This window comes from Nyctereutes procyonoides, unplaced genomic scaffold (assembly GCF_905146905.1).
Source record: "Nyctereutes procyonoides isolate TBG_1078 unplaced genomic scaffold, NYPRO_anot_genome, whole genome shotgun sequence".
In the NCBI taxonomy this organism is placed as follows: domain Eukaryota; kingdom Metazoa; phylum Chordata; class Mammalia; order Carnivora; family Canidae; genus Nyctereutes; species Nyctereutes procyonoides.
Genome location: NW_026575025.1, coordinates 1,167,053 through 1,188,772, shown reverse-complemented (window position 1 = coordinate 1,188,772; position 21,720 = coordinate 1,167,053). Strand labels below are relative to the sequence as shown.

Below are 21,720 nucleotides of genomic sequence, written 5' to 3'. Positions count from 1 at the left end.
CCTATGGATCTAAGTGTGCATTACCAGGTAGGAAGGAAAAGCAAATTACTCACCTTCTGCAACAACAAAAACGAAAATTAAAAACTGAAGAAAAGATTATAAAATGATAATCTGTACAGAAAATCTGATATACAAAGACTTCACTCTTACAGAAGAGGCTACTGCTACAATTTTGCTTCTCATATTTTTACAACAAGAGTTTCTTTTGCGAGGTCGCCGGGTGGGAGGGAGGGAAGCCATTATGGCTTCCTTTCCAAATCTTGCTTGTTCTCTGTAATTTTCCCTTTGTTTTTGTTGTTGGCAACAATTTGTTACTTTGCAGTAAGAGACTGAAGGAGAGGATACCCAGTGGAGAGATTTTTCCAGGGTCATTTAGCAATAGATTCTTTTTTTTTTTTTTGAAGGATGAGAGACAGAGTTAATCAAACGTGCTTAGAAGCATTTAATGGGAGGCAGATTCTGATGGATGCTGAGGCTTTAGGGTCTACTAAAGAAAGGTAATTAATAATCTCCCATGTAATTTACCTTATTATATTTCTTAAGTTTTATGGAATTCTTTCTTTCTTGAGAAAGCCTTACAATTTTACAAAGCCTTAAAATTAAGATTCAAATCACATGACAACCTGCCTATACCTCTGTAAAATGCAACTTTTTTTTTTCTTCCCTGTTTAAATAAGGACTCTGAAGCAAAAACGTCCCGTTTCAGAATAACAGAAGGGGACTATCAGTAGTAAATTATGTAATGCTGGGAAAAAGAACAAAAAAGGCAGACACCGAACACCTCCATTTTCCCAAGATTAAATGATTATTAAAAAAAGCGCGCCACACTGTATAGAAATCAACATTCTCTCCCATAATTCTGTGCATCTGGGACTATAGAAATGTCACTGTCCCTGCCCCACATCTTCAAATTAACATTCTCAGGTCACAACAATAAGTCTTCCCAAAGGGGACCTTCCGGAAAAACAAGCTATTTCCTCGGCTCATATTTCCCTGGAAAAAAAATAAAATAGAAACAAATAAAAGTCTAGTGTGAACACAAGGTCAGCCAGTCCAAATCAGCAGAGAGATGCAACCGGACATATTTCTAGAGACCCACTGAAAGGGCCAGGACTCGCCCAGGGCTCTCACTAGGGAGAAGCACTATGCACTCCAACTGCGACAAAGCTTCGTGAAACTACAGGTGTGCCATGGGGATGAGGCAAGCATCTCACTTGCTTAGAGAGAACTCCCAGTTTGGACTCTGGCTGAGTTATCAAATGAGTCAATCATATAAAGTGCTGAGACAGTCCCATGGCTCACTAAGGGCTAGCTTTCACCCAGAATGGTCAGATCTCTAGGAAGTATAATAGAATCTCACAATTAGGTCATAATGTTATTAAGCTTAATTGAACAGACTCTGAAGTGAGATTGCACATAGATCCTGCTCTCACAAATACAGGCTGTGTAACACTGGGTTATATAATTCGTGTTATTTAATGGTTCAAAGTCCTAGTTTCTTCAGATGTGAAGTGGGACAAAAAGAATGGTACCTAACCTCATATGGTTATTTTGAGGATTATAAGAGCTGATACATGCGAAGCTCTCAGCACAATGCCTGATACGTGGTAAATACCCCATCCAGATTTGCTATTGTCCTAAGCATTTAGGGGACTGATTACTCCCTAGGTAAGGTGTCTGATACCCTAATACATTTTCTATCTTTCTTTCTACAGTAGGGGGTTAGTTAGAAAGTAGGGAAAGAAGGGCCACTTTTCCTTTTAAAAGGGGAACACCACAGGAGATTCCCCAATAGAGAGTGTAAGACTCAGAATGAAACCCAGAATGTTCATGGTGGGTCTGTATGGAAATCACTCAAGTGTTCTATCCTGGATTCACATAGGGGCCTGCTGGCCTGGCATGTATGCTGAGCAAAAACAGCACTTAGGCTTTTTTATTTGGAGTTCAGGCTGAGGAAGCCTGGGCTGTGAACAGAGGCCTTTCTCACATGCATTACTAGTGCTATAATGTGACAAAGGGATTCCTTATACACTTTTACAATCCTTGAAAAAGTGCTTCCCACTTAAAAGCAGCTTTAAGCTGCTAGCCATTTAAAGTGATCCTGTGCTGAATTTAGCACACAGCCACCCATTATTTAGGTTCCTAATAAAGCTTTATCTAGACTGAGAATTTCTGGTTGCAGATGACATACCTCACAGCAATAATAAGAAGAAACTGGAGTCTGGACAAGATCGTTCTCTAAAAAAATTAAAAGTAAGAGACCAGCTCCATCATCATCACTGTGACAATGTCATAAACAAACAACTTCCTATTTCTCAGTTTCCTCTCTACTATACTCTAGGGAAACACATGAATATATAAGGCGATTCTGAGAAGTTACAAAAAGGTGAGATTAGAAAAAAAAATAACCTGACATTGCGGCCATCATTTTAACAAGCAGGGTAACTGTCTACCCAGACCCTATTTGTAACTTGAATGTGATCGGTCAAGAAGCTTCTAGATCACATCTAGGGCTTCTTAATTCATTACTACTCCTGATGACTTCTAAGCAGCACATTCTACAACTGTGACACACAGAACACTGTAAAGGGTACAGTGACTGGTAGCTAGAGAGTAATCTACAAAAATTAACTCGGGATTCCAGAGATGTTGTTTAAGAAAACACAAACAAGATAAAATCAAGTATGAGAGAGAGGAGGAGTGAAGGGGGAGGGAGGAATGGAGAGGGAGAGAGAGAGAGAGAGACTGAGACAGAAGTACCTCTTTTTGTAGCATGCACCAGCAATCTATCCAAGAAGTATATATTGGGGAGTAAGGAGGGGATCCACCAGCAAGCCTGAAACAGCAGGGGGGAAAAAAGATTAGCTATTCCAATTAATGTTTCCAAAGCTTTCTCTCAAGAGTTCCATAAATCTCTGTCAAAATATTCTCCTACCTAGAAAGCTCCCCAAGAGGCAATTTTAGTTCCAATGGAACAATTATATCGGAGCAGGGAAAAGAACAAGCATCCAAAAAGGATTTCCCTTCCTCATATTTAGGTGCTTTTTTTTTTATGATTTTTTTAATGATTTTTTTTTAAAGTGTATTTTCATTTGTTTATTAATGAGAGACACAGAGAGAGAAAGAGTGAGAGAGAGGCAGAGGCCCAGGCAGAGGGAGAAGCAGGCCCCACGCAGGGAGCTCGACGTGGGACTCGATCCCAGGTCTCCAGGGTTATGCCCTGGGCCGAAGGCGGCGCCAAACCGCTGAGCCACCGGGCTGCCCTTTTTAAAAAATTTTTAAGTAATCTCTACACCCAATGTGGGGCTTGAACTCACAACCCCGATATCAAGAGTTCCGTGCTCCCCCGACTAAGCCAACCAGGTGCCCCTCATGTTTAGGTTTGAAACAGCAAGTAAACAGAAACTCCAACCAGTTATGGATTTTCTAAATCTGGGTTTTTAATTTGAGGATGAATACAATTCAGAACCTAGCAATTATATAATTAAAATGCAGGGAAAAGGGATTTAAAAATTAGATGGTGTTCAAAAGAACCTAAATAGAACAATAATGCATCTAAACTATGGTGACGGGTGCCTGGGTGACTCAGTGGTTGAGCGTCTGCCTTTGGCTTGGGGCGTGATCCTGGAGTCCCAGGATTGAGTCCCACATCGGGCTCCCTGCATGGAGCCTGCTTCTCCCTCTGCCTGTGTCTCTGCCTCTCTCTGTGTCTCTCATGAATAAATAAAATCCTTAAAAAAACAAACTGTGGAGACTACATGCCTTACACAGGTATAACCCATAATCACTTACTCCCTAAAAAATTTCTAAGGAATAGTATGACATTCAACTCATCCTTAAAGTGTGTCTTGGGCTAAAATGTGGCCGCTGCTCTATAGATCACAAAACAAAAAGAATGAGACATGACATCAAATATGATAGCTATCTTCAAAACTCCACAGGGGCTAATTCTAATTAACATTTTGTTTGAAAACAAGTCTAATGGCTGTGTCAGGGACTGTACTGGAACAGTCTGGAATTAAACACAAGACAAGATTTCTGCCCAATGTGGCGCAGGCACTTGGCATCTAGAAGCTGGAAGTCAGTGATGTCCGCCACCAGATCACCACCCACCCTTCCCAACCAATACAGTCAAAGGTTAAGAAACTTTCTGTGAGAAAAAAGAAAAAGAGAAACTTTTTATGGACCTAAATTTCCTAAATTTTCTATCTTTAAGACTTATTTTTTCTATGGGCCTTCTAGGAAAAACAGTGTATACAGGCCGCCATTCAATCCATGACATAACCTTTGTAACTTTCATAAAAAGGACATAGGTTTAAAATAAAGGATAGATGTGTAAATAGAGTAATTTAATCACAATCCTGCCTTTCCAGAATAGGACCTAAACTATAGGTAAGTGTATGCTATCTGTAAGTACTTGAGAAATAGCCTTTATGGCCCTCTCTAAGAGGATATGAAGTGGCTGCTTATAATACAAATTGATGCCATTGCTGCTGCATGGAGCACATAGAGAAAACATTTAGGAAACCTAGTAATGGCACCAATTGTACTTTTCTTCCCCAAAACTCTTTCCTGGACTGCTCTGCCTGTCAGACATACACAGGCAGCCAACTACCAGCATAGGAAATGCAAGGCACTTACCCACAGTTGTTGACAGCCATAAGATTAGAGACAAGCACAAAGGGATAGGTCAACATACTGGCAAAAAACTGTAAAGTGGTAAAAAGACAGCTAAGTTATTAGGTCATTCTGCATCTTTAGTTTCTTCTTTCTTCTCCCTTAAAGTTCTAGTGCCATTGTGGTCAATACTCCAACACTGGCTTTGCTTTCTCAGCAACCCAGGAAAAATGAAATTACACATTTTTGAACCTGGATGCCTCCTCCTAACATACTGCTGCATCCAACAATTTAATAAAAGGCCAGAAGGCTTTTCTTGTTGTGACTGAGGTTTCTTTCCAGTAAACCGAACCACATTATTTAAGAGAAAAAGTAAATGCAATTAAATACAACAAAGCATTTAAAAAAAAAAAAAAAAAACCCTGGAAACAGTAAGAAAATGTGAGTGTCCTTCCAAAGATGATGGAAGCTGCCTCAGAAGTTAACTACTGGAAGACTCTGCATGACTCAAGAGGGTGAAGCTCTTCGGGGCAGGACCAGCAGGGTGCGGTGGGAAGCAGGCCTAAGACTTGGGGGCACAGCTGTGGTGAGAAACGCCCACATGCCCAACAAAAGCTGAACAGACCAAACCATGTGGGCTTGTCTGTGCCGTTCCTGTGACACAGGGACACTGGGTTATTCTCACCTATGACAAACATTAATAAACTTAGGAGACTCTCCTGGGAGACATCACCTGGTTGCTTTGAAGTAGTGATGACACATGACCCAAGTAAAATTTAAAAGAAAACAAAACAAAACACAACTATTCCTAGAAGGTTAAGAGGATTTAAAGAAAAACTCACTCCTGTGACAGCTTGGGAATAACTCTTCATCTCACTCATGGTAGAAACCTAAAACAGGAAGAAAACCTTTATTAGAATAAGTAAAAAAAAAAAGTAAGATGATGTTAACAGCGAACTGCCACCAACCACATCAATATATATTCTATCTTTAAATTTTTAGTTTCTCTGATAGCCCAAAAATTAATTTTGAGATGAAAACATAAAATACCAATGAGTATAAAAAGGGAGTGGACAAAATGATCAACTTGATTCAACATGAGGAGACAAATTCACATGACTATGATGGCTGAGGAACAAATGTAATAGCCCCAGAATTTAAAAAAAAAAAAAAAAAAAAAAAGGGCAGTGAGACTGGTAACCTTTCCCCAAGTCCTAGAAACCCAATCCTTGGAAATGACAGTTGTAGTGTTATCTGAGGGATATGTGCCCAGCTGTGTTCCTGTGTTCCAGATGCTGAAGAGACCAGTCTCCGTACTCTATAGGGACACAGCGTGGGTTCAGTCCTCCCTCTGTGTGTTCTATTTCCCATCATGCTATAGGGCTGCCTGTGTATAGAGAAGCCCACAGCTTCCAGGGAAGGCCAATTCTCAAAACCTCCTAGGCTGAGGTTTCTAAAAAGCCCAAACCAGGAGTCCCTTTAACACTACAGATGAGGTGAAATATACCCTTGCTATGCTATAAAACTGTCTCCCTTCACAGTGTCCTTGAAAATTACAGATGCGATCTCCAGCACAGAGAAAGGGCTAGATTTCTTAGGCTTACTCATACACTCTAGGGAAATTTTAGGTGCATCTTTCTATGGTAAATAGTATAGGCCATCCCATGAGCCTTTAAAAACTTGACTGATAATGTTTAGCCATATATCGATGAGTACGGCAAATTGTAACAAAGTGCCACTTTATCCTCTTTTTTTGTTTTTAAGAAGGTTCTATACTGAACCTGGGGCTTGAACTCACAATCCTGAGTTGAAGAGTCACATGCTCTACTGACTGAGCCAGCCAGGCACCCCAACCACCTTACTTTAAAGCTAACCAAGCTGCCCTGTGAAAACAATAAAGTCAGCACCAGTACATATTATCAAGATCACAACCTACCCCACTGTCCAGTGCATAGGTATTGACGAGGTAGGCCAGTGAGTTACAGAGCCACAAAGAAATGATGTCACCTAGGAGGCGAGGAATAAGACCCCTACATGAAGAAACAATAAAAAAAAGAAGAACCAAGAAACGTGATCAGTGAAGAGATAATCTACTCAATACAAACACTTCTCAAAGAGAGATTTCAGTCTTCTAGAGAACTGAGAAGACACTGCCAGAAGCTAGCCCTAACTAGTTCATGTTAATTAACTGTATTTGAGATTAATCTGTAATGACTTCCGTTCCCATTTTTCAAATGCAGGCTGGCTACACCCCTCAAAGCTACTACACCCAGTGGCTCACCTTACTATTAATATGAGGAGGGGAACAAAAATGTTCCGGGTTTGGAGAAGAGACTCAAATACGATTTTAGCTAAGCTACATGATATTCAAATTTGACAACGCTGAAAATGACAACAAAATTACAAAACAGGAATGGCCCAAAAAGAGAGAAGTAAGGGACACCAAAAACCATATTCCCAGGGCCTGAGTGGCCTTGGTGAGGCAGCATGGAGCAGAAGGATGAAATCACCCCACAGACCAGAGACCGGGTTCAAATGCCACTTACAGGTGCATGACTGGCAGCAAATGAACTTTGCAGAACACTAACTTTTTCTAATCTCTAAAATAAGAATAGCCTCCACACCCAATGTAGGGCTTGAACTCACAATCCTGAGATCAAGAGCTACATGGTCTACCAACTGAGTGACCCAGGTGCCCCCTCCCACGCTATGACACGCAAATAAAAACGGTTACTTGGAAACACTGTGAAAATTAATTAATTAATATTTTATTTAAATTCAATAATTTCTGTTGTTAATAAAAGAATGAGATGGTAGTCTAAGTTCTTCCAAAGGAAACCCAAGGGAACGAATACAGCCTTACAAAAATGTATTACTCTCAGGCTAAGGAAGAGAATTTTCCCATTTTTCAAAAACTAAGTTTCCCCAGTTTATCAACTGTACATCATTAGGAACTTATTATAAAGCTAGAAACTTAGAATTAATTTTTTTTAAAGATTTTATTTATTTATTCATTCATAAGAGACACAGAGAGAGAGAAGCAGAGACATAGGCAGAGGGAGAAGCAGGCTCCATGCAGGGAGCCTGATGTGGGACTTGATCCCGGGTCTTCAGGATCATGCCCTGAGCCAAAGGCAGACACCAAACCGCTGAGCCACCCAGGGATCCCAGAAACTTAGAATTAATTTAACAAAATTTTAACGGAATTGAACAAAACAAAAACTCCCAAACAAAACACTAATTTCCAATGTTTTAGATACCCACAAGCAAAATTTTGGGATCTTTATGAGAGAATTAAAGTAAGAGGAGCTTTAAAAAAAATAAAATAATAAATAAATAAATAAATAATAAATAAAAAATAAATAAAATAAAATAAAAAAATAAAAAAAATAAAAAAATAAAATAAGAAGAGCTTTAATAGGGCAGCCTGGGGCTCAGCGGTTTAGCACCCCCTTCAGCCCAGGGCGTGATCCTGGGGTCCTGGGATTGAGTCCCACACGTCAGGCTCCCTGCATGGAGCCTGCTTGTCCCTCTGCCTGTGTCTCTGCCTCTCTCTCTCTCACTCTCTCTGTGTGTCTCTCATAAATAAATAAAGTCTTTTTTTTTTTTTAAAGGAGCTTTAATAGAAGTTAAGCAAGGAGTTGTGCCCGATTCTCATTAAAGCTTTCCACTCCCACAAATAACTGCATACGTAAATCAACAATTTACTTACGCAAAAAATCCTAGGATGCCCTCTTCGCGATAGATGGTTACTATGGAGTCATAAAGTCCACTAGGTATAAAAGATGGAAAAGCAAAAATACATGAGGATTATTTTGGAGCTAGTAAAAAAAAAAAGTTCTTATTATCACTTTTGACAAGGAAATTTATATCCCTCTCCCTTTTCTGCCACTTACACTCTGCAAAGATAGCTGAATTTGGAGACAGAAGTGGAGGTATTACTACCTAAGGGTGTAGTCACATGGAGTCAGGGTGAATTTTGGCTTCAGTGGCTCTCCAACTTACTCTTGAGATCCTGGGTAATAAGCTCTTAAATCTGTCTGGGCCATTTTCTTCTATTTTACCATTTTTTGTTTGTTCACTTTTGCACAGATCAAATGATAGATCATTTTGTTCTGTTAACTCTTAAGGAACCATAAAAATGTAAGGCACTTCAATAGATCTCTTTGTTTTGTTTGTTTGTTTGTTTTTTTCAATAGATCTCTTTGAAAACAAAAACACTTACCAGTACTTGGATTCTCTGCCAATGAATTGAACCATAGATCTCAGTGTGATCACTGCAGAACATAGAGAAAAGATTTTTAAAAACTACGTCGAGATAAATTTTGATAGCCCTGAAAAAGAAAAAAGGTTTTTCCATCTAAAGACACTTTGGTCTCTGGATAAGCTGGATAAATGCCAAAACAAGCAAGCAAACAAAAAAACATGCAGGCAAGGCTCTTTAGTGAATTCCCGTACCAACCTATCTAAGCTGTCAGGGGAGCTTACTTACTATGAAAAGTAAGGTAACAAATCAGATTTCAGTTACCAACTGCAAACCTACCGTGGAAGGGATGTGTGATGAGGGTAGCAGCGGAACGGGCCATCATTTCTCGAGTTGTCTAGAAACAATCAACACATACTTCTGAAATCTAAACAAATGACACTCAAATTCCTGTGAGAAGTGATGTGGGTGACACAGCACTCCTACCCTGAATGTGATAAATGTGATACAATAAAATACACTGTCATCCTCTCATACCTTTAACTCACAGATTTCGGTTATGGTTATTTCTCAAAATTGATGCGCAAAGCAGATTTCTGTTTATCTTCTCAATTTTATAGATTGAAAAAAAAAACCAAAAAAAAAAAAAAAAAAAACAGAGGAGAGTCACTAGCAAACAATAACCAAGTTGGAATGAAACTATGAGACCTGTTAGATTTTTTTCCTGTTAGATTTTTAAGTTGCTTTCTTGCTGTGAACTATTTCAGATTCTGATATCTACGTTATACAAATGTCAGGCTCTGTTTGTTTAATCTGTGCCAACAAAACAACTTTGAATTGTTTTTCCACCACAACCCCGTAACTGTGAAGTATCTTAGAGCTGCTATTTATCTTAGTTTCTCTCTTGTTCAGGACTCTGTAAAGAAGTAGCAAAGAAAATTAAATATTCAACATTTGGGAGGTAGGTTGTGAATACAGCAGGTCAATTATCCATTTATGCATTTAAACATTATCCTCAATCATCTAGTTAAGACATCCCTAACCCCATGCCGATGATAGTCTTGAGAAGAGCCCATAGGACAGGATGGGGTAATTAAAGTTAAGAAAACATATTAATACATATAACTCTACTCTTTCTTTTTTTTTTTTAAGATTTTATTTATTTATTCATGAGAGACACACACAGAGAGAGAGGCAGATACATAGCAGAGGGAGAAGCAGGCTTCATGCAGGAAGCCTGATGTGGGACTCGATCCTGGGACTCCAGGATCACGCCCCAAGCCAAAGGCAGACGCTCAACCACTGAGCCACCCAGGCATTTCATAGCTCTACTTTTTTATTAAAGTAGAAAATTGACAGAAAACAGTTGATTCATTTGACATCTAGACCTGCTTCTTTTGAAAGGTATATTTTAGAAAGCAGCATCTACTACAAGACTGTGATCTCACTAAAGACAATTAGACAATGTAGAGACTAAGAAATAAAAGAGCAGGGATCCCTGGGTGGCGCAGCGGTTTGGCGCCTGCCTTTGGCCCGGGGCGCGATCCTGGAGACCCGGGATCGAATCCCACGTCGGGCTCTCGGTGCATGGAGCCTGCTTCTCCCTCTACCTATGTCTCTGCCTCTCTCTCTCTCTCTCACTGTGTGCCTATCATAAATAAATAAAATTAAAAAAAAAAAAGATTTTAAAAAGAAATAAAAGAGCAGCTTTGAAAGCCATAAATATGAAGTCAGGCATGAAACAAACTCCAATGGCATAAGAAGGGAGTGGGAAATGGGTATGAGCAACAATTACGGGTCAGAAGAATGCTATAAGAACATCTCCTGATAGGTAATATACAACACACAAAGGGCCTAGCCACTGGTTTAGCACAACTGTGCCAGAGGTCTATACCCCTATTGGAAGAATACTTTCAGTAGAAACCTCTTCAATTTTATTTCTTAAAAAAAATTTTTTTTTAAGATTTATTTATACATGAGAGACACAGAGAGAAGCAGAGACACAGGCAGAAGGAGAAGCAAGCTCCATGCAGGAGCCTGATGTGGGACTCGATCTCGGAACTCTGGGATCACGTCCTAAGCCGAAGGCAGACGCGCAAACCGCTGAGCCACCCAGGCGTCCCAACCTCTTTGATTTTAAAGATGACTGGACAAAATTAGTTTCCTTGAAATGCATCTAATTCAGGGATCCCTGGGTGGCGCAGCGGTTTAGCGCCTGCCTTTGGCCCAGGGCGCGATCCTGGAAACCCGGGATCGAATCCCACATCGGGCTCCCGGTGCATGGAGCCTGCTTCTCCCTCTGCCTATGTCTCTGCCTCTCTCTCTCTCTCTCTCTCTCTCTCTCTGTGACTATCATAAATAAATAAAAAATTAAAAAAAAAAAGAAATGCATCTAATTCAAATAGCAAGCAATGCTTTTTTTCTCTTTTTTACGATATACATGTAGAAAAGCCTAAATTAAATTGAAGGTCTAATTTCATTTGGAATAAACACTGAACATACAGGCCTGATAATCCTGATTTCACAAACTGCCATAGTGTATACACTGTGTTTCAGAGAAAGAGCATAGGAAATAATCAGTCTCTTACCTCCTTGATAACTTGGTCGAAGGAAGGTGTGACTTCTTTCTGTACATTTCCAGAGCCTAAATCCTAGACATCAAAATGAAAGAAGATAGATATCTTAATGGCTGTATTTATTATTGTCATTTTTTTAAAAAAAGCTTTTGTTTTTAAAGGATTATTTGAGAAAGAGAGAGAGCGCATGCGCACCTGCATAAGTGGGAGACGGAGAGGGAGAAGGAGAGGCAGACTCCCCACTGAGCAGGGAGCCCGACGTGGGGCTCAATCCTAGAACCCTGGGACCATGATCTGAGCCAAAGGTAGACGCTCAAATGACTAAGACACCTGGGCGTCTCGAAGGATTTTTTTTTTTAAGATTTTATTTATTTGAGAGAGCAAGCGAGTGAGAGTGAGAAAGAGCAAGCACAAGCAGGGGGAAGAGCAGGCAGAGAGAGAAGCAGGCTCCCCACAGAGCAGGGAGTCCAATGAAGGGCTTGATCCTAGGACCTTGGGATTTTGATCTGAGCTGAAGGCAGATGTTTAACTGACTGAGCTACCCAGGTGCCCCAAGATTTTATTTTTTAAAAATAATCTCTACATATGACGTGGGGCTCGAACTTCCCACCCCAAGATCAGGACTTGCACACTCCACTGAGCCAGCCAGATGCTCCTATCTTGATGGTTTTAAATAGAACTGTTCAAACTGGTGGTCACCATGTATGCCAACACTCACTGAAATGAAAGGGGAATTGACTGCTTGTTCCTTCTTTTTTTTAAAAGATGTTATTTATTCATTGGAGACAAAGAGATAGAGAACATGAGCAGGGACAGACGCAGAGGGATAAGGAGAAGCAGATTCTCTGCTGAAGGGCTGAAGGGCTCGATCTCAGGACCCTGGGACACGACCTGAACTGAAGGCAGATGCTTAACCAACTGAGCCACCCAGGCACCTAGTGCTTGTCCCTTTCTCCGAAATAGGACCACACAGCAATAATAACTTGCAAGGGAGAGGGGCTCATGCATAAGTCAGCTCCAACATACCTCGACCTTGTCACATTCCTGGTAATGCTACAAAGAAGAGAAAAGAAAAGAAAGGAGGATTAGGGCTGTCACAATGTCACTGGGAGAGGACATAAAATGAGAATAAAACATGTTGGGTTTTTTGGCTGGGTATCTCCAATAATTTTTTTTAAGGTTTTATTTATTTATTCATGAGAGACAGAGAGAGAGGGAGGCAGAGACACAGGCAGAGGTAGAAGCAGGCTCCATGCAAGGAGCCCGATGTGGGACTTGATCCTAGGATTCCAGGATCATGCCCTGAGCCAAAGGCAGATGCTCAACCACTGAGCCACCCAGGTGTCCCCAATAATTTCTATTTCTAATTAATCAATGGAAAGAAGTGTCTCTAAGATAATCTCATTGCTAAGTTTAAGGCATTAGCCAGCCAGAGGAATGAGCAAATGAAAACACATCTAAAAGAAGAAACAGGAAAACAAATCCGAATAAAAATCCAAGGGCATTATTTACTACATGCACACATTTAGCAAAAATAAGCTGGTAAAACCATAGCCTAGTACTAAGGCTATGGAAAAAGCCTGAGTTTTTTCATGAAAAAGCAGGACCAACACCAAACAACCTGATTAAAAAATGGGCAGAGAATCTGAATATACATTTCTTCACAGAAGATACACAGATGGCCAAAAGGCAAATGGAAAGATGTTCAACATCACTCATCATCAGGGAAAATGCAAACCAACACCACAATGAGATATCACCTCACACCATTGAAACTGGTTATCGTCTGGGCAGGCTGGGTGGCTCAGCGGTTTAGCGCTGCCTCCAGCCCGGGGTGTGATTCTGGAGACCCAGGATCGAGTCCCACATCGGGCTCCCTGCATGGAGCCAGCTTCTCCCTCTGCCTGTGTCTCCGCCTCTCTCTCTCTCTGTGTCTCTCATGAATAAGTAAATAAAATCTTTTAAAATATATATATATAATATAATTAATTACATATTAAATATATATTATTTATATAATAAATATAAATATATAATAAATAAATATATGTATTATATATATAACGTTTATTACATATATATATATATATATATATAATAAACTGGGTATCGTCGGAAAGAAGTGTTAGAGATGATGTGGAGAGAAATGAACCCCGATACTGTTGATGTGAATGTAAACTGGTATAGCCACTGTGGAAAAGTTTGGACATTCCTCAAAAAGTTCAGGATAAAACTATCATAGGGGCTGGCTGGCTCAGTTGGTAGAGCGTTTTGACTCGATCTTGGGGTTGTGAGGTTTAAGCCCCACACTGCGCATATTTACTTAATAAAAAAAATTTAAAAGAACTATCGTAAAATTCAGCTATTCTACTTCTGGGCTAGCTATCTGAAGAATATGAACGCTAATTTGATAAAATATACGCAAAATTATTCACAATAGCCAAGATATAGAAACAACCTAAAATGGCCATTGATGGATGAATGGATAAGGAAATTATATACACACACACACACACACACACACACACACACACACACACAAAATGAAATATCGCTCAGCCATTAAAAAAGAAAATCTTGCCATTTGGGACAACACGAGTGGACCTTGAGGGTATCAAGTTAAATGAAATTAAGGTAGAAAGAGAAAGATGTAAACTGTGATTTCATTCACATGTGGAATCTAAACAAATAAACCAGACCAAACCAACTCAGACAGAAAGAACAGGTTACCAGAAAGGAAGGGTGAAATGGGGATGGGGTCAAATGTATGGTGATGGATGGTAACCAGAAGATCACTTTGTAATGAATACATATGTCAAATAATAATGTTGTACACCTGAAACTTAAAGTTATGTGATTTTACCTCACTTACAAAAGTAGTACCAATACCAAATTAGGGCAAGGCTCTTTCCTTCACAGTACAAAACAACAGAGAATTGGTGCCAAGTCTCAATAGCTAAAATCGCCTCACTTTTCCTTTTGTATCTGTTTCTAAAACAAGCGAGAGAGATTTTGTTCTCTTCTAGAATACTGGATACTGCCAGAGTTTAGACTATATTTGAAGAGGAAATATTATTTGTGGGGTATTTCAGAAATAGAAGATGGGCTAGTGAAATATAAGCAGCAACCAAGCCACTTGTCCTACCAGATTAAAAAGATAAGACAACACTTGCTTTTTTTTTTTAAAGATTTTATTTATTCATTCATGAGAGACACAGAGAGAGAGCGAGAGAGGCAGAGACACAGGCAGAGGGAGAAGCAGGCTCCATGCAGGGAGCCCGATGTGGGACTGGATCCTGGGACTCCAGGATCACACTCTGGGCCGAAGGCAGGCGCTAAACCCACTGAGCCACTCAGGGATCCCTCTTTTGTAAAAAGATTTAAAAAAAAATCATAAGAAAGAGAACAAATGTCAAGACTAAGCAAAATGATGGAGTCAAATTCCATGTCTTCAGTTAGAGTAATTCTAATAGTTTCAGTTTCAGGCATATTTAAAAATTCTCACTCATTTTTAGTAAAATTGTCTACCTGTCCTTTCTACATTATTCTGAACAGAATTCAATTTCATTCTCCTCAGATACACAGAACTCTTTCTTATAAAGGCTAACAATTTCACCAACCCTGAATTGGTCTTTCTTCTTGACCGCACAAAGCTGCTTTTGATACTAAGTGTAGTACCGATCCCTTGTTATATTTTCCCTGGGCTACATGTGAAATGCATATTCAGGGAACCTGGTTAACTCAACTTTATCTTACTCTTCCTGTTCAGAAGGAATTGTTTCAAGCAGTACTTACAGTTTTGCTTTAAGTCCATATGTAAAGCCATAGAGCCCCCTGACTAGGAAACGGCTGCCTTTCCATATGTAAAGTTTACTTGGGTAAGGGGAACATTTTCACTGAGCCCAGGGGAGGGTGTGGCTGGGGACAAAAGACTAGTTGTCAACCCACCAAAAACATGGGCCCATTAAGACTCCATTACTCTGACCCATGGGTCACCAGCATGTTTCCACATTCAACCTACAAGGACAACAAGAATAAGTATAAAGTGGGGCGCCTGGCCGACTCAGTGGGTACAGCATGCAACTCCCCTTCTCAGGGTTATGGGGCTTGTGAGTTTAATCCCCTCACTGGACATAGAGCTTACTTTAAAAAAAAAAAAAGGAACACGTGTAAAGAATAACAAAACAACTGAAGGGGGAAATAACTTCCATGTGAGGACCCTAATGAGGAACCTCTCCAACTCAAAAATCAAGGAAAGTTGAAGAGAATTTAAAATCTAAGTCAATTAGTACTCCTATGTGGAATTTAAGAAATAAAACAATCATAGGGGAAAAAAAAGAGAGGGGGGGAGGCAAACCAAGAAACAGTCCCTTAACTAGAGAGAACACAGTGATGGTGACTAGAGGGGAGGTGGAGGTGTGAAACAGGTGATGGGGATTAAGGAGAGCACTTTCGATGAGCACCAGGTATTGCATAGAAGTGCTGAATCACCATGTTGCACACCTGAAACTATTATTACACTGTATGTTAATTAACTGGAATTCACATGAAAACTTAAAAAAAAAATCTAAGCCAATGAGACCATGAAACTGTTCAACAAAATCAAGACGTGCTCATCGGATGATAAAACATTAGAAGTAATGTTAAAGCCTACAAAGTAAATGAAGGATTGTGCTGAGTACTATTTAAGCAGTTAGTAAACATTTGGAATTTAGGATATCTGATATGTAGGTTGATATTACATAGATTTGATTAGGACATCCTGCTACATTTACTGAGTTAAAGCACAGAGGATAACATACCTTGGTGCCAGTAGGAGACAGAATAATGAACTAGAAATCCGCTAGTTTTATATTCTCCACCACACTCATGCTAAATACCTTCCCGTGGACTGTTCTAAATGGTACAGAATTTGTATTCATAACACCTTTATAAATATAATAAGGGGCCATTCTGTTTGACCTACATGGTAATTTGTACAACTGAGAAACCAGTACCATCAGAATCATTAGGTTTGGCATTTGAGGTGAAAAGAAGACGGCAAAACAAAAGGATCACTGAGAAAGAAATGTAACCTTGATGTGTTAACAAACATGTGAAACATTTCAAACATAAGAAAAATCAAGAAAATAATTCATCTACATATCCATTACCAAGGTTAAACATGTTAACATTGTGCCCTTTATGCTTCAGATTTCTGGCCTTCTTGAAACAAAATACCACAGATCCAGAGAGCCAAAGTTTCACCCCTCACTTCTTCTCCCACTTTCCAGAAGTAACCACTAGCCTGAGATTGATGCACATTTTGGTGAGGTTTAAAAAAAAAAGGCTTTCTCCCCCGAAATTTATATAATACATTTGCAGAAACAGTGCACAAGATACAAATGTACAATGGAATAAATAATTAAAAGATCAATATCCATACAGTCGTGATCCAGGTCAAGGAAAATCATTTCCATTACCCCCAAACCCCATGTATGGATCTTCTCCCCTTTCCCCACAAATAACCACTATCTTGACTTTGATGTTTACCTTGTTTTTTTTTTTTTTTTTTTAATAAGTTTCTGGGGTGCCTAGCAAACCCAAGTCAATACAGCATGTGACTTGTGATCTCAGGGTTGTGAGTTCAAACCCCATGTTGGGAGTGGAGCTTACTTTAAAAGGTTTTTAGGGATCCCTGGGTGGCGCAGCGGTTTAGCGCCTGCCTTTGGCCCAGGGCACGATCCTGGAGACCCGGGATCGAATCCCATATCGGGCTCCCTGCATGGAGCCTGCTTCTCCCTCTGCCTATGTCTCTGCCTCTCTCTCTCTCTCTCTCTCTCTCTGTGTGTGTGTGTGTGACTATCATAAATAAATAAAAATAAAAAATAAAAAAATAAAAGGTTTTTAAAAATAAATACATAAAAAATAAGTTTGTATCAGAAAAGATCTTACTAGGGGTAATGTTAGAAATAAGAGGAAAATACCTTCAGAAAGAAATATGTCTATTTTAATCAGCTTCCTTCCTCCTTCAAAGAAATAAAATGAGCTATATAGGAGATCAAGGTAAGTGTTTCTGTTCAGAATGACTGGTTCAGAGGAAGAAGGCTGTGCAGATCAAAATCAATCACTTCATTTTATACAAATTCCCCTTGTATCCCAGGAAAGAAATAAGAATGGGTATTTGAAGTCAATGTTTTCAAGAGGAAGAAAGGCCATGGTCATAAATATACATCTGAAATTGCTCTTGGTCAGTACAACAAACTGCATAAAAGATAATCTAAATCTCTGGAAGATTGATTTTCTTACCTGTAAAACTTTACCATGGACCACAGTTCCAAGGACACCTGAACACAGTCTTGGAGTTAAGCCTGTGAACAACCCACGCTTCCCATCGATGCTTGCAATGTGCTGAGCTAAGAACACAAGTCAGAGATTTAAATTCCAGCTGAAAGAAATGGTTACATAGAAATTTCACGTAAACATGGTTTCGGTATCTTTTCTTTCAATAACTTCTGCCTATCACCTTCCTCAATATCCTCCAAATTCCAAATAAATCAAAAACACTTACCATAACAAAACAGACCAGGAAGCTGACATACTTGCCGCCCAAAAATATTTCGTCCTATTGTTGGAGGAAGAGGCTCATATCCCACCTTTAGAAACAAGAGAATATATCAATACTAAGCAATATTCCCCAAAATGTCTTGGTTGCAAGGTTATAAACTTTTTTAAAAGATTTTATTTATTCATGAGACACAGAGACAGAGAGGCAGAGATACAAGCAGAGGAGAAGCTGACTCCCTGCAAGGAGCCCGATGCAGGACTCTATCCCGGATCCTGGGATCACGCCCTGGGCCAAAGGAAGATGCCCAACCGCTGAGCCACCCAGGCCTCCCGCAAGGTTATAACTTTTAACCCCAGTTAAAATGCACTGTATGTTTTCTAAGGCAATGATGAAGTATCACCCTTGTCAGTTTCTTACTTTGTCAAATGATAAGACTAGTTTCAGTAAACTCCAAGCCTTCTTTTGGCTCAAATTCTATAAAGTAAACCATGTAGCTGAGATAGACTAATATCAAATTGAAAACAGAATAAGGGAACTTTTGCATTAGGAAAGCTAGTTTATGGAGGAGGCTCAAAAATATTTTCTAAAGAAAAATCTAACACTTTATTTGTTTTAAAGATTTTATTTATTTGAGAGAGAGAGAGAACATGAACAGGGGGAGGGGTAGAGGGAGAGGGAGAAGCAGGCTCCATGCAGAGCAGGGAGCCCAATGAGGGACTGGAGCCCAACGTGGGACTTGATCTTAAGACTCTGAGATCATGACCTGAGCCGAAGCAGACACTTACATGACTGAGCCATCCAGGTGCCTGAAAAATCTAACACTTAAAAAAAAAAAAAAAAAGATTGATTTATTTATCTTAGAGAGACTGCAGGCACTTGCTGGAGGAGGGAGGGCGGGCGGGGCAGAGGGAAAGGGAAAAAGAATCTCAAGTAGACTTGACAGTGAGCATGGAGCCCTACAGGGGCTCAATCTCACTACCCTGAGATTACGACCTGAGCTGAAACCATGAGTTGGGATGCCCAGCTAACTGAGCCACACAGGTGCCCCTGTAACACATTTTTTTTTTTTTAAAGTAATCTCTCTCTGCACCCAATGTGGGGCTTGAACTCACGAACTGGGAGGTAAAGAGACACATGCTATACCCACTGAGCCAGGCATCACAAAAGCATTTTTTAATATTTGGACAAAACAGAAGACTAAGCCACCATCAACTTTGTATTTGTCTAGCAAGTGCAGTGTCAAAAGGCAAGTGCAGATACAACTAGAAAATAAGTATATGCTAAATCCATGTTCAACAAGCAGACTGTCGTTAACAATACAATGACGACCATATTAGAATTAACAATTATCATTTTATTTTTACAGTATATTCAGCATTTTTAGTGCTAAAGGGAAACTTTATAGAGAATGAGTGCCACAGGACTTAGTTTTGACTCGCTATTACTGTGATTCTTAACCTGTTCAATTAAGTAACTCCTGACTGAACTCCCTGAGAGTGTTACCATACCACTATTTTTAAAACTGAGTATTTGAGAATTACACCAAAACCCTTAAGACACTTGGCAATACATAGAAGTACTGAGTAATGGGCTCCTATGAGATTGACTGCAAAATGTCGCTTCAAGACATGATCTAGCTACAAATGTGCCTATTCTCTTTTAGATGTCACAGCACATCTCAAAGTTTTGTTCTTAGTTAAAATATAGTAGCCTTTTACATATGGAACCTGAATCCAATGGGTCAACCAAGTAACACATAATTTGGAGCAGCATCAACTGCTGAATAAGAAATGTGGCTCTCTTTAGCGTCTTGCATATTTCCGATGGAAAGGAAGGACAGGGGTTCTAACAACTGCTCCTTTTTTGGTACAACGCATGACATAATTATGTCAACGCTCAACAAAGGTCTAAAAAAATGAATGGCATGCCCAGCACAGGGAATTCTAGAAAGGCAATTAAAAATGCTATCAAATAGTGTATCATCAGTTAAAACCTGACTTACTTGCCTGTGAATATAAAATACGGCTTCAGATTATTTTACAGTAGATCAGAAACTAACATAAATGCTTGAACTCTTCCATCTGAACTATTCCCAGCCCAGACAGATGTGATTTTCACTGTCATGAGCCACATGGGCTGTGGCTGGAGAGCGCTCAGTGAGCTCAGTGTGAAACCTGAAATTTGAATCAGCAACCACTCCATTCTCACTTCTGAATGAGCTTCTTGTGTTTACCTGGGTATCTGGGGCTAAAATCTCAGAACAGAACAGCAGCAGTAACAGTAGCAAATAAAAATGAAAAAAAAAAAAGGCTAATAAAGTGTTGGCTCCCCTCGAATTTCAAATTGGTTTTTAACAGATCTCATGTCCTGCGTTTGGGGCGGAGGAGGAGGTGAATGCTGATTTCTGAGAGGCAGGAGGGGAGGGCCGGGAAGCTTGTGGTGGCAACTGGCCAGGACTAACCTCAGGGAAGAAAAAACAAAGTTCACGGGAGCCACCGGGATGGGCAGAGCAGGACGGCAGTTGGCTGCGGGGAAAGGATCCGGCCTCCCGGCTTAGGCAGGGAGGCGAGACCTGGGGAAAGCCCACGGGCAGTACAACGGGAGCCGCGGGCAGTGCAAGCTGTGCCCGCGGGGAGGGAAGGGGCAGCAGCAGGGAAGGAGCATCTCAGGGGACTGAAGGCCCGGGAAGGCTGGAGCCGATCGCCAAGCGCCGAGGGCAGCGGCGACCGAACGAGGCGCCGGGCGGGGAAGGGGATGGCGACGACTCATACCTGGATGAGCACCTTCACGTACATGAGCGGCTGGGACAGGATGGTGAGGCCGGAGCCCAGGAGCACCTGACTGGCTGCGTCCGCCATGATGGCACCCGCGGACGGACAGACAGACCGAGCCACTAAGCGACCGAGCCGCTCCCGGATCACGTGCCAGGGCCGCCGGCTCCACTGGCCCGCCCGCGGCGCGCGCGCACGCACGCAGCGGCGCGCGCCTCCCCGCCCAGGCCCTGCCCCCCGCCCCGCCCCGAGAAACGGCAGGCGCTCGCGAGCCGGCGCAGGGGGCGGGGCGGGGCGGGGCGGGGCGGGGCTTACGGGGCGGGCGCGCATGCGCCCTGGGGTGGGATCCGCGCTCTCCACTCGGAACGGCAGTTTCTCTTGCGCTTGCGCAGGCCGGAGCGTCCGGAGGAGGAGAATGGGCGTGGCGATGGGGGGTTGTGACCCTGACAGCAAAGGCAAGGTCAGAGGAATGGAAGAGTTGAAAAGAGTTCTCTGTTGCGTTGTGCCTCTACACTTGCCCTTTGGGCATCAGCAACATAAGGTACAAGGGTATTCAGAACCATAAACAACCTAACGGCCGACGGAAACTAGTTAAGCCTGATATCGAACAATGAATCCATCAGGGGGTTGCCATTTATTCATTCATTCATTCATTCATTCATTCATTCATTCAATTAATGGTACCTTCTCAGAAATGGCTTCTCTGACCTCTATTTCAATGCGCCCCGCACCCCCCACCCCAGACGCCTGAGTGGCTCAACAGTTGAGCATCTGCCTTTGGCTCAGGGCGTGATCCTGGAGTTCCGGATCCAGTCCCGCATCGAGTCCCCCATCCGGCTCCCTGCATGGAGCCTGCTTCTCCCTCTGCCTGTGTCTCTGCCTCTCTTCCTCTGTGTCTCTCATAAATAAATAAATTAAATCTTTAAAAAAAAAATGCCCCCCCCCCTTATTTCCACCACAATGTCCGGTAGCACTTATTGTATGAAATTATTTGTTTGTGTCTTC

The 21,720-nt window shown here is 41.1% G+C and overlaps 1 protein-coding gene across 2 annotated transcripts; it reads right to left on the bottom strand.

The window, feature by feature from the left end:
• Positions 1-418: 418 nt before the first annotated feature.
• On the bottom strand, positions 419-20,913 carry MTCH2 (mitochondrial carrier 2). 2 transcript variants are annotated; one of them, XM_055310971.1, is made up of 13 exons: positions 20,716-20,913; positions 17,948-18,032; positions 17,686-17,792; positions 12,424-12,450; positions 11,410-11,472; positions 9,161-9,218; positions 8,843-8,894; positions 8,330-8,389; positions 6,554-6,647; positions 5,460-5,507; positions 4,642-4,709; positions 2,761-2,836; positions 419-993 (listed from the first exon to the last, which is right to left on the bottom strand). In XM_055310971.1, exons 1-13 carry the CDS (start codon positions 20,800-20,802, stop codon positions 907-909), a joined length of 912 nt encoding a protein of 303 aa, XP_055166946.1. In that variant the 5' UTR covers positions 20,803-20,913; the 3' UTR covers positions 419-906. The 2 variants fall into 2 exon arrangements, with proteins under 2 accessions (XP_055166946.1, XP_055166937.1); XM_055310962.1 differs by lacking the exon at positions 12,424-12,450 and having other exon boundaries at positions 20,716-20,911.
• Positions 20,914-21,720: the final 807 nt, after the last annotated feature.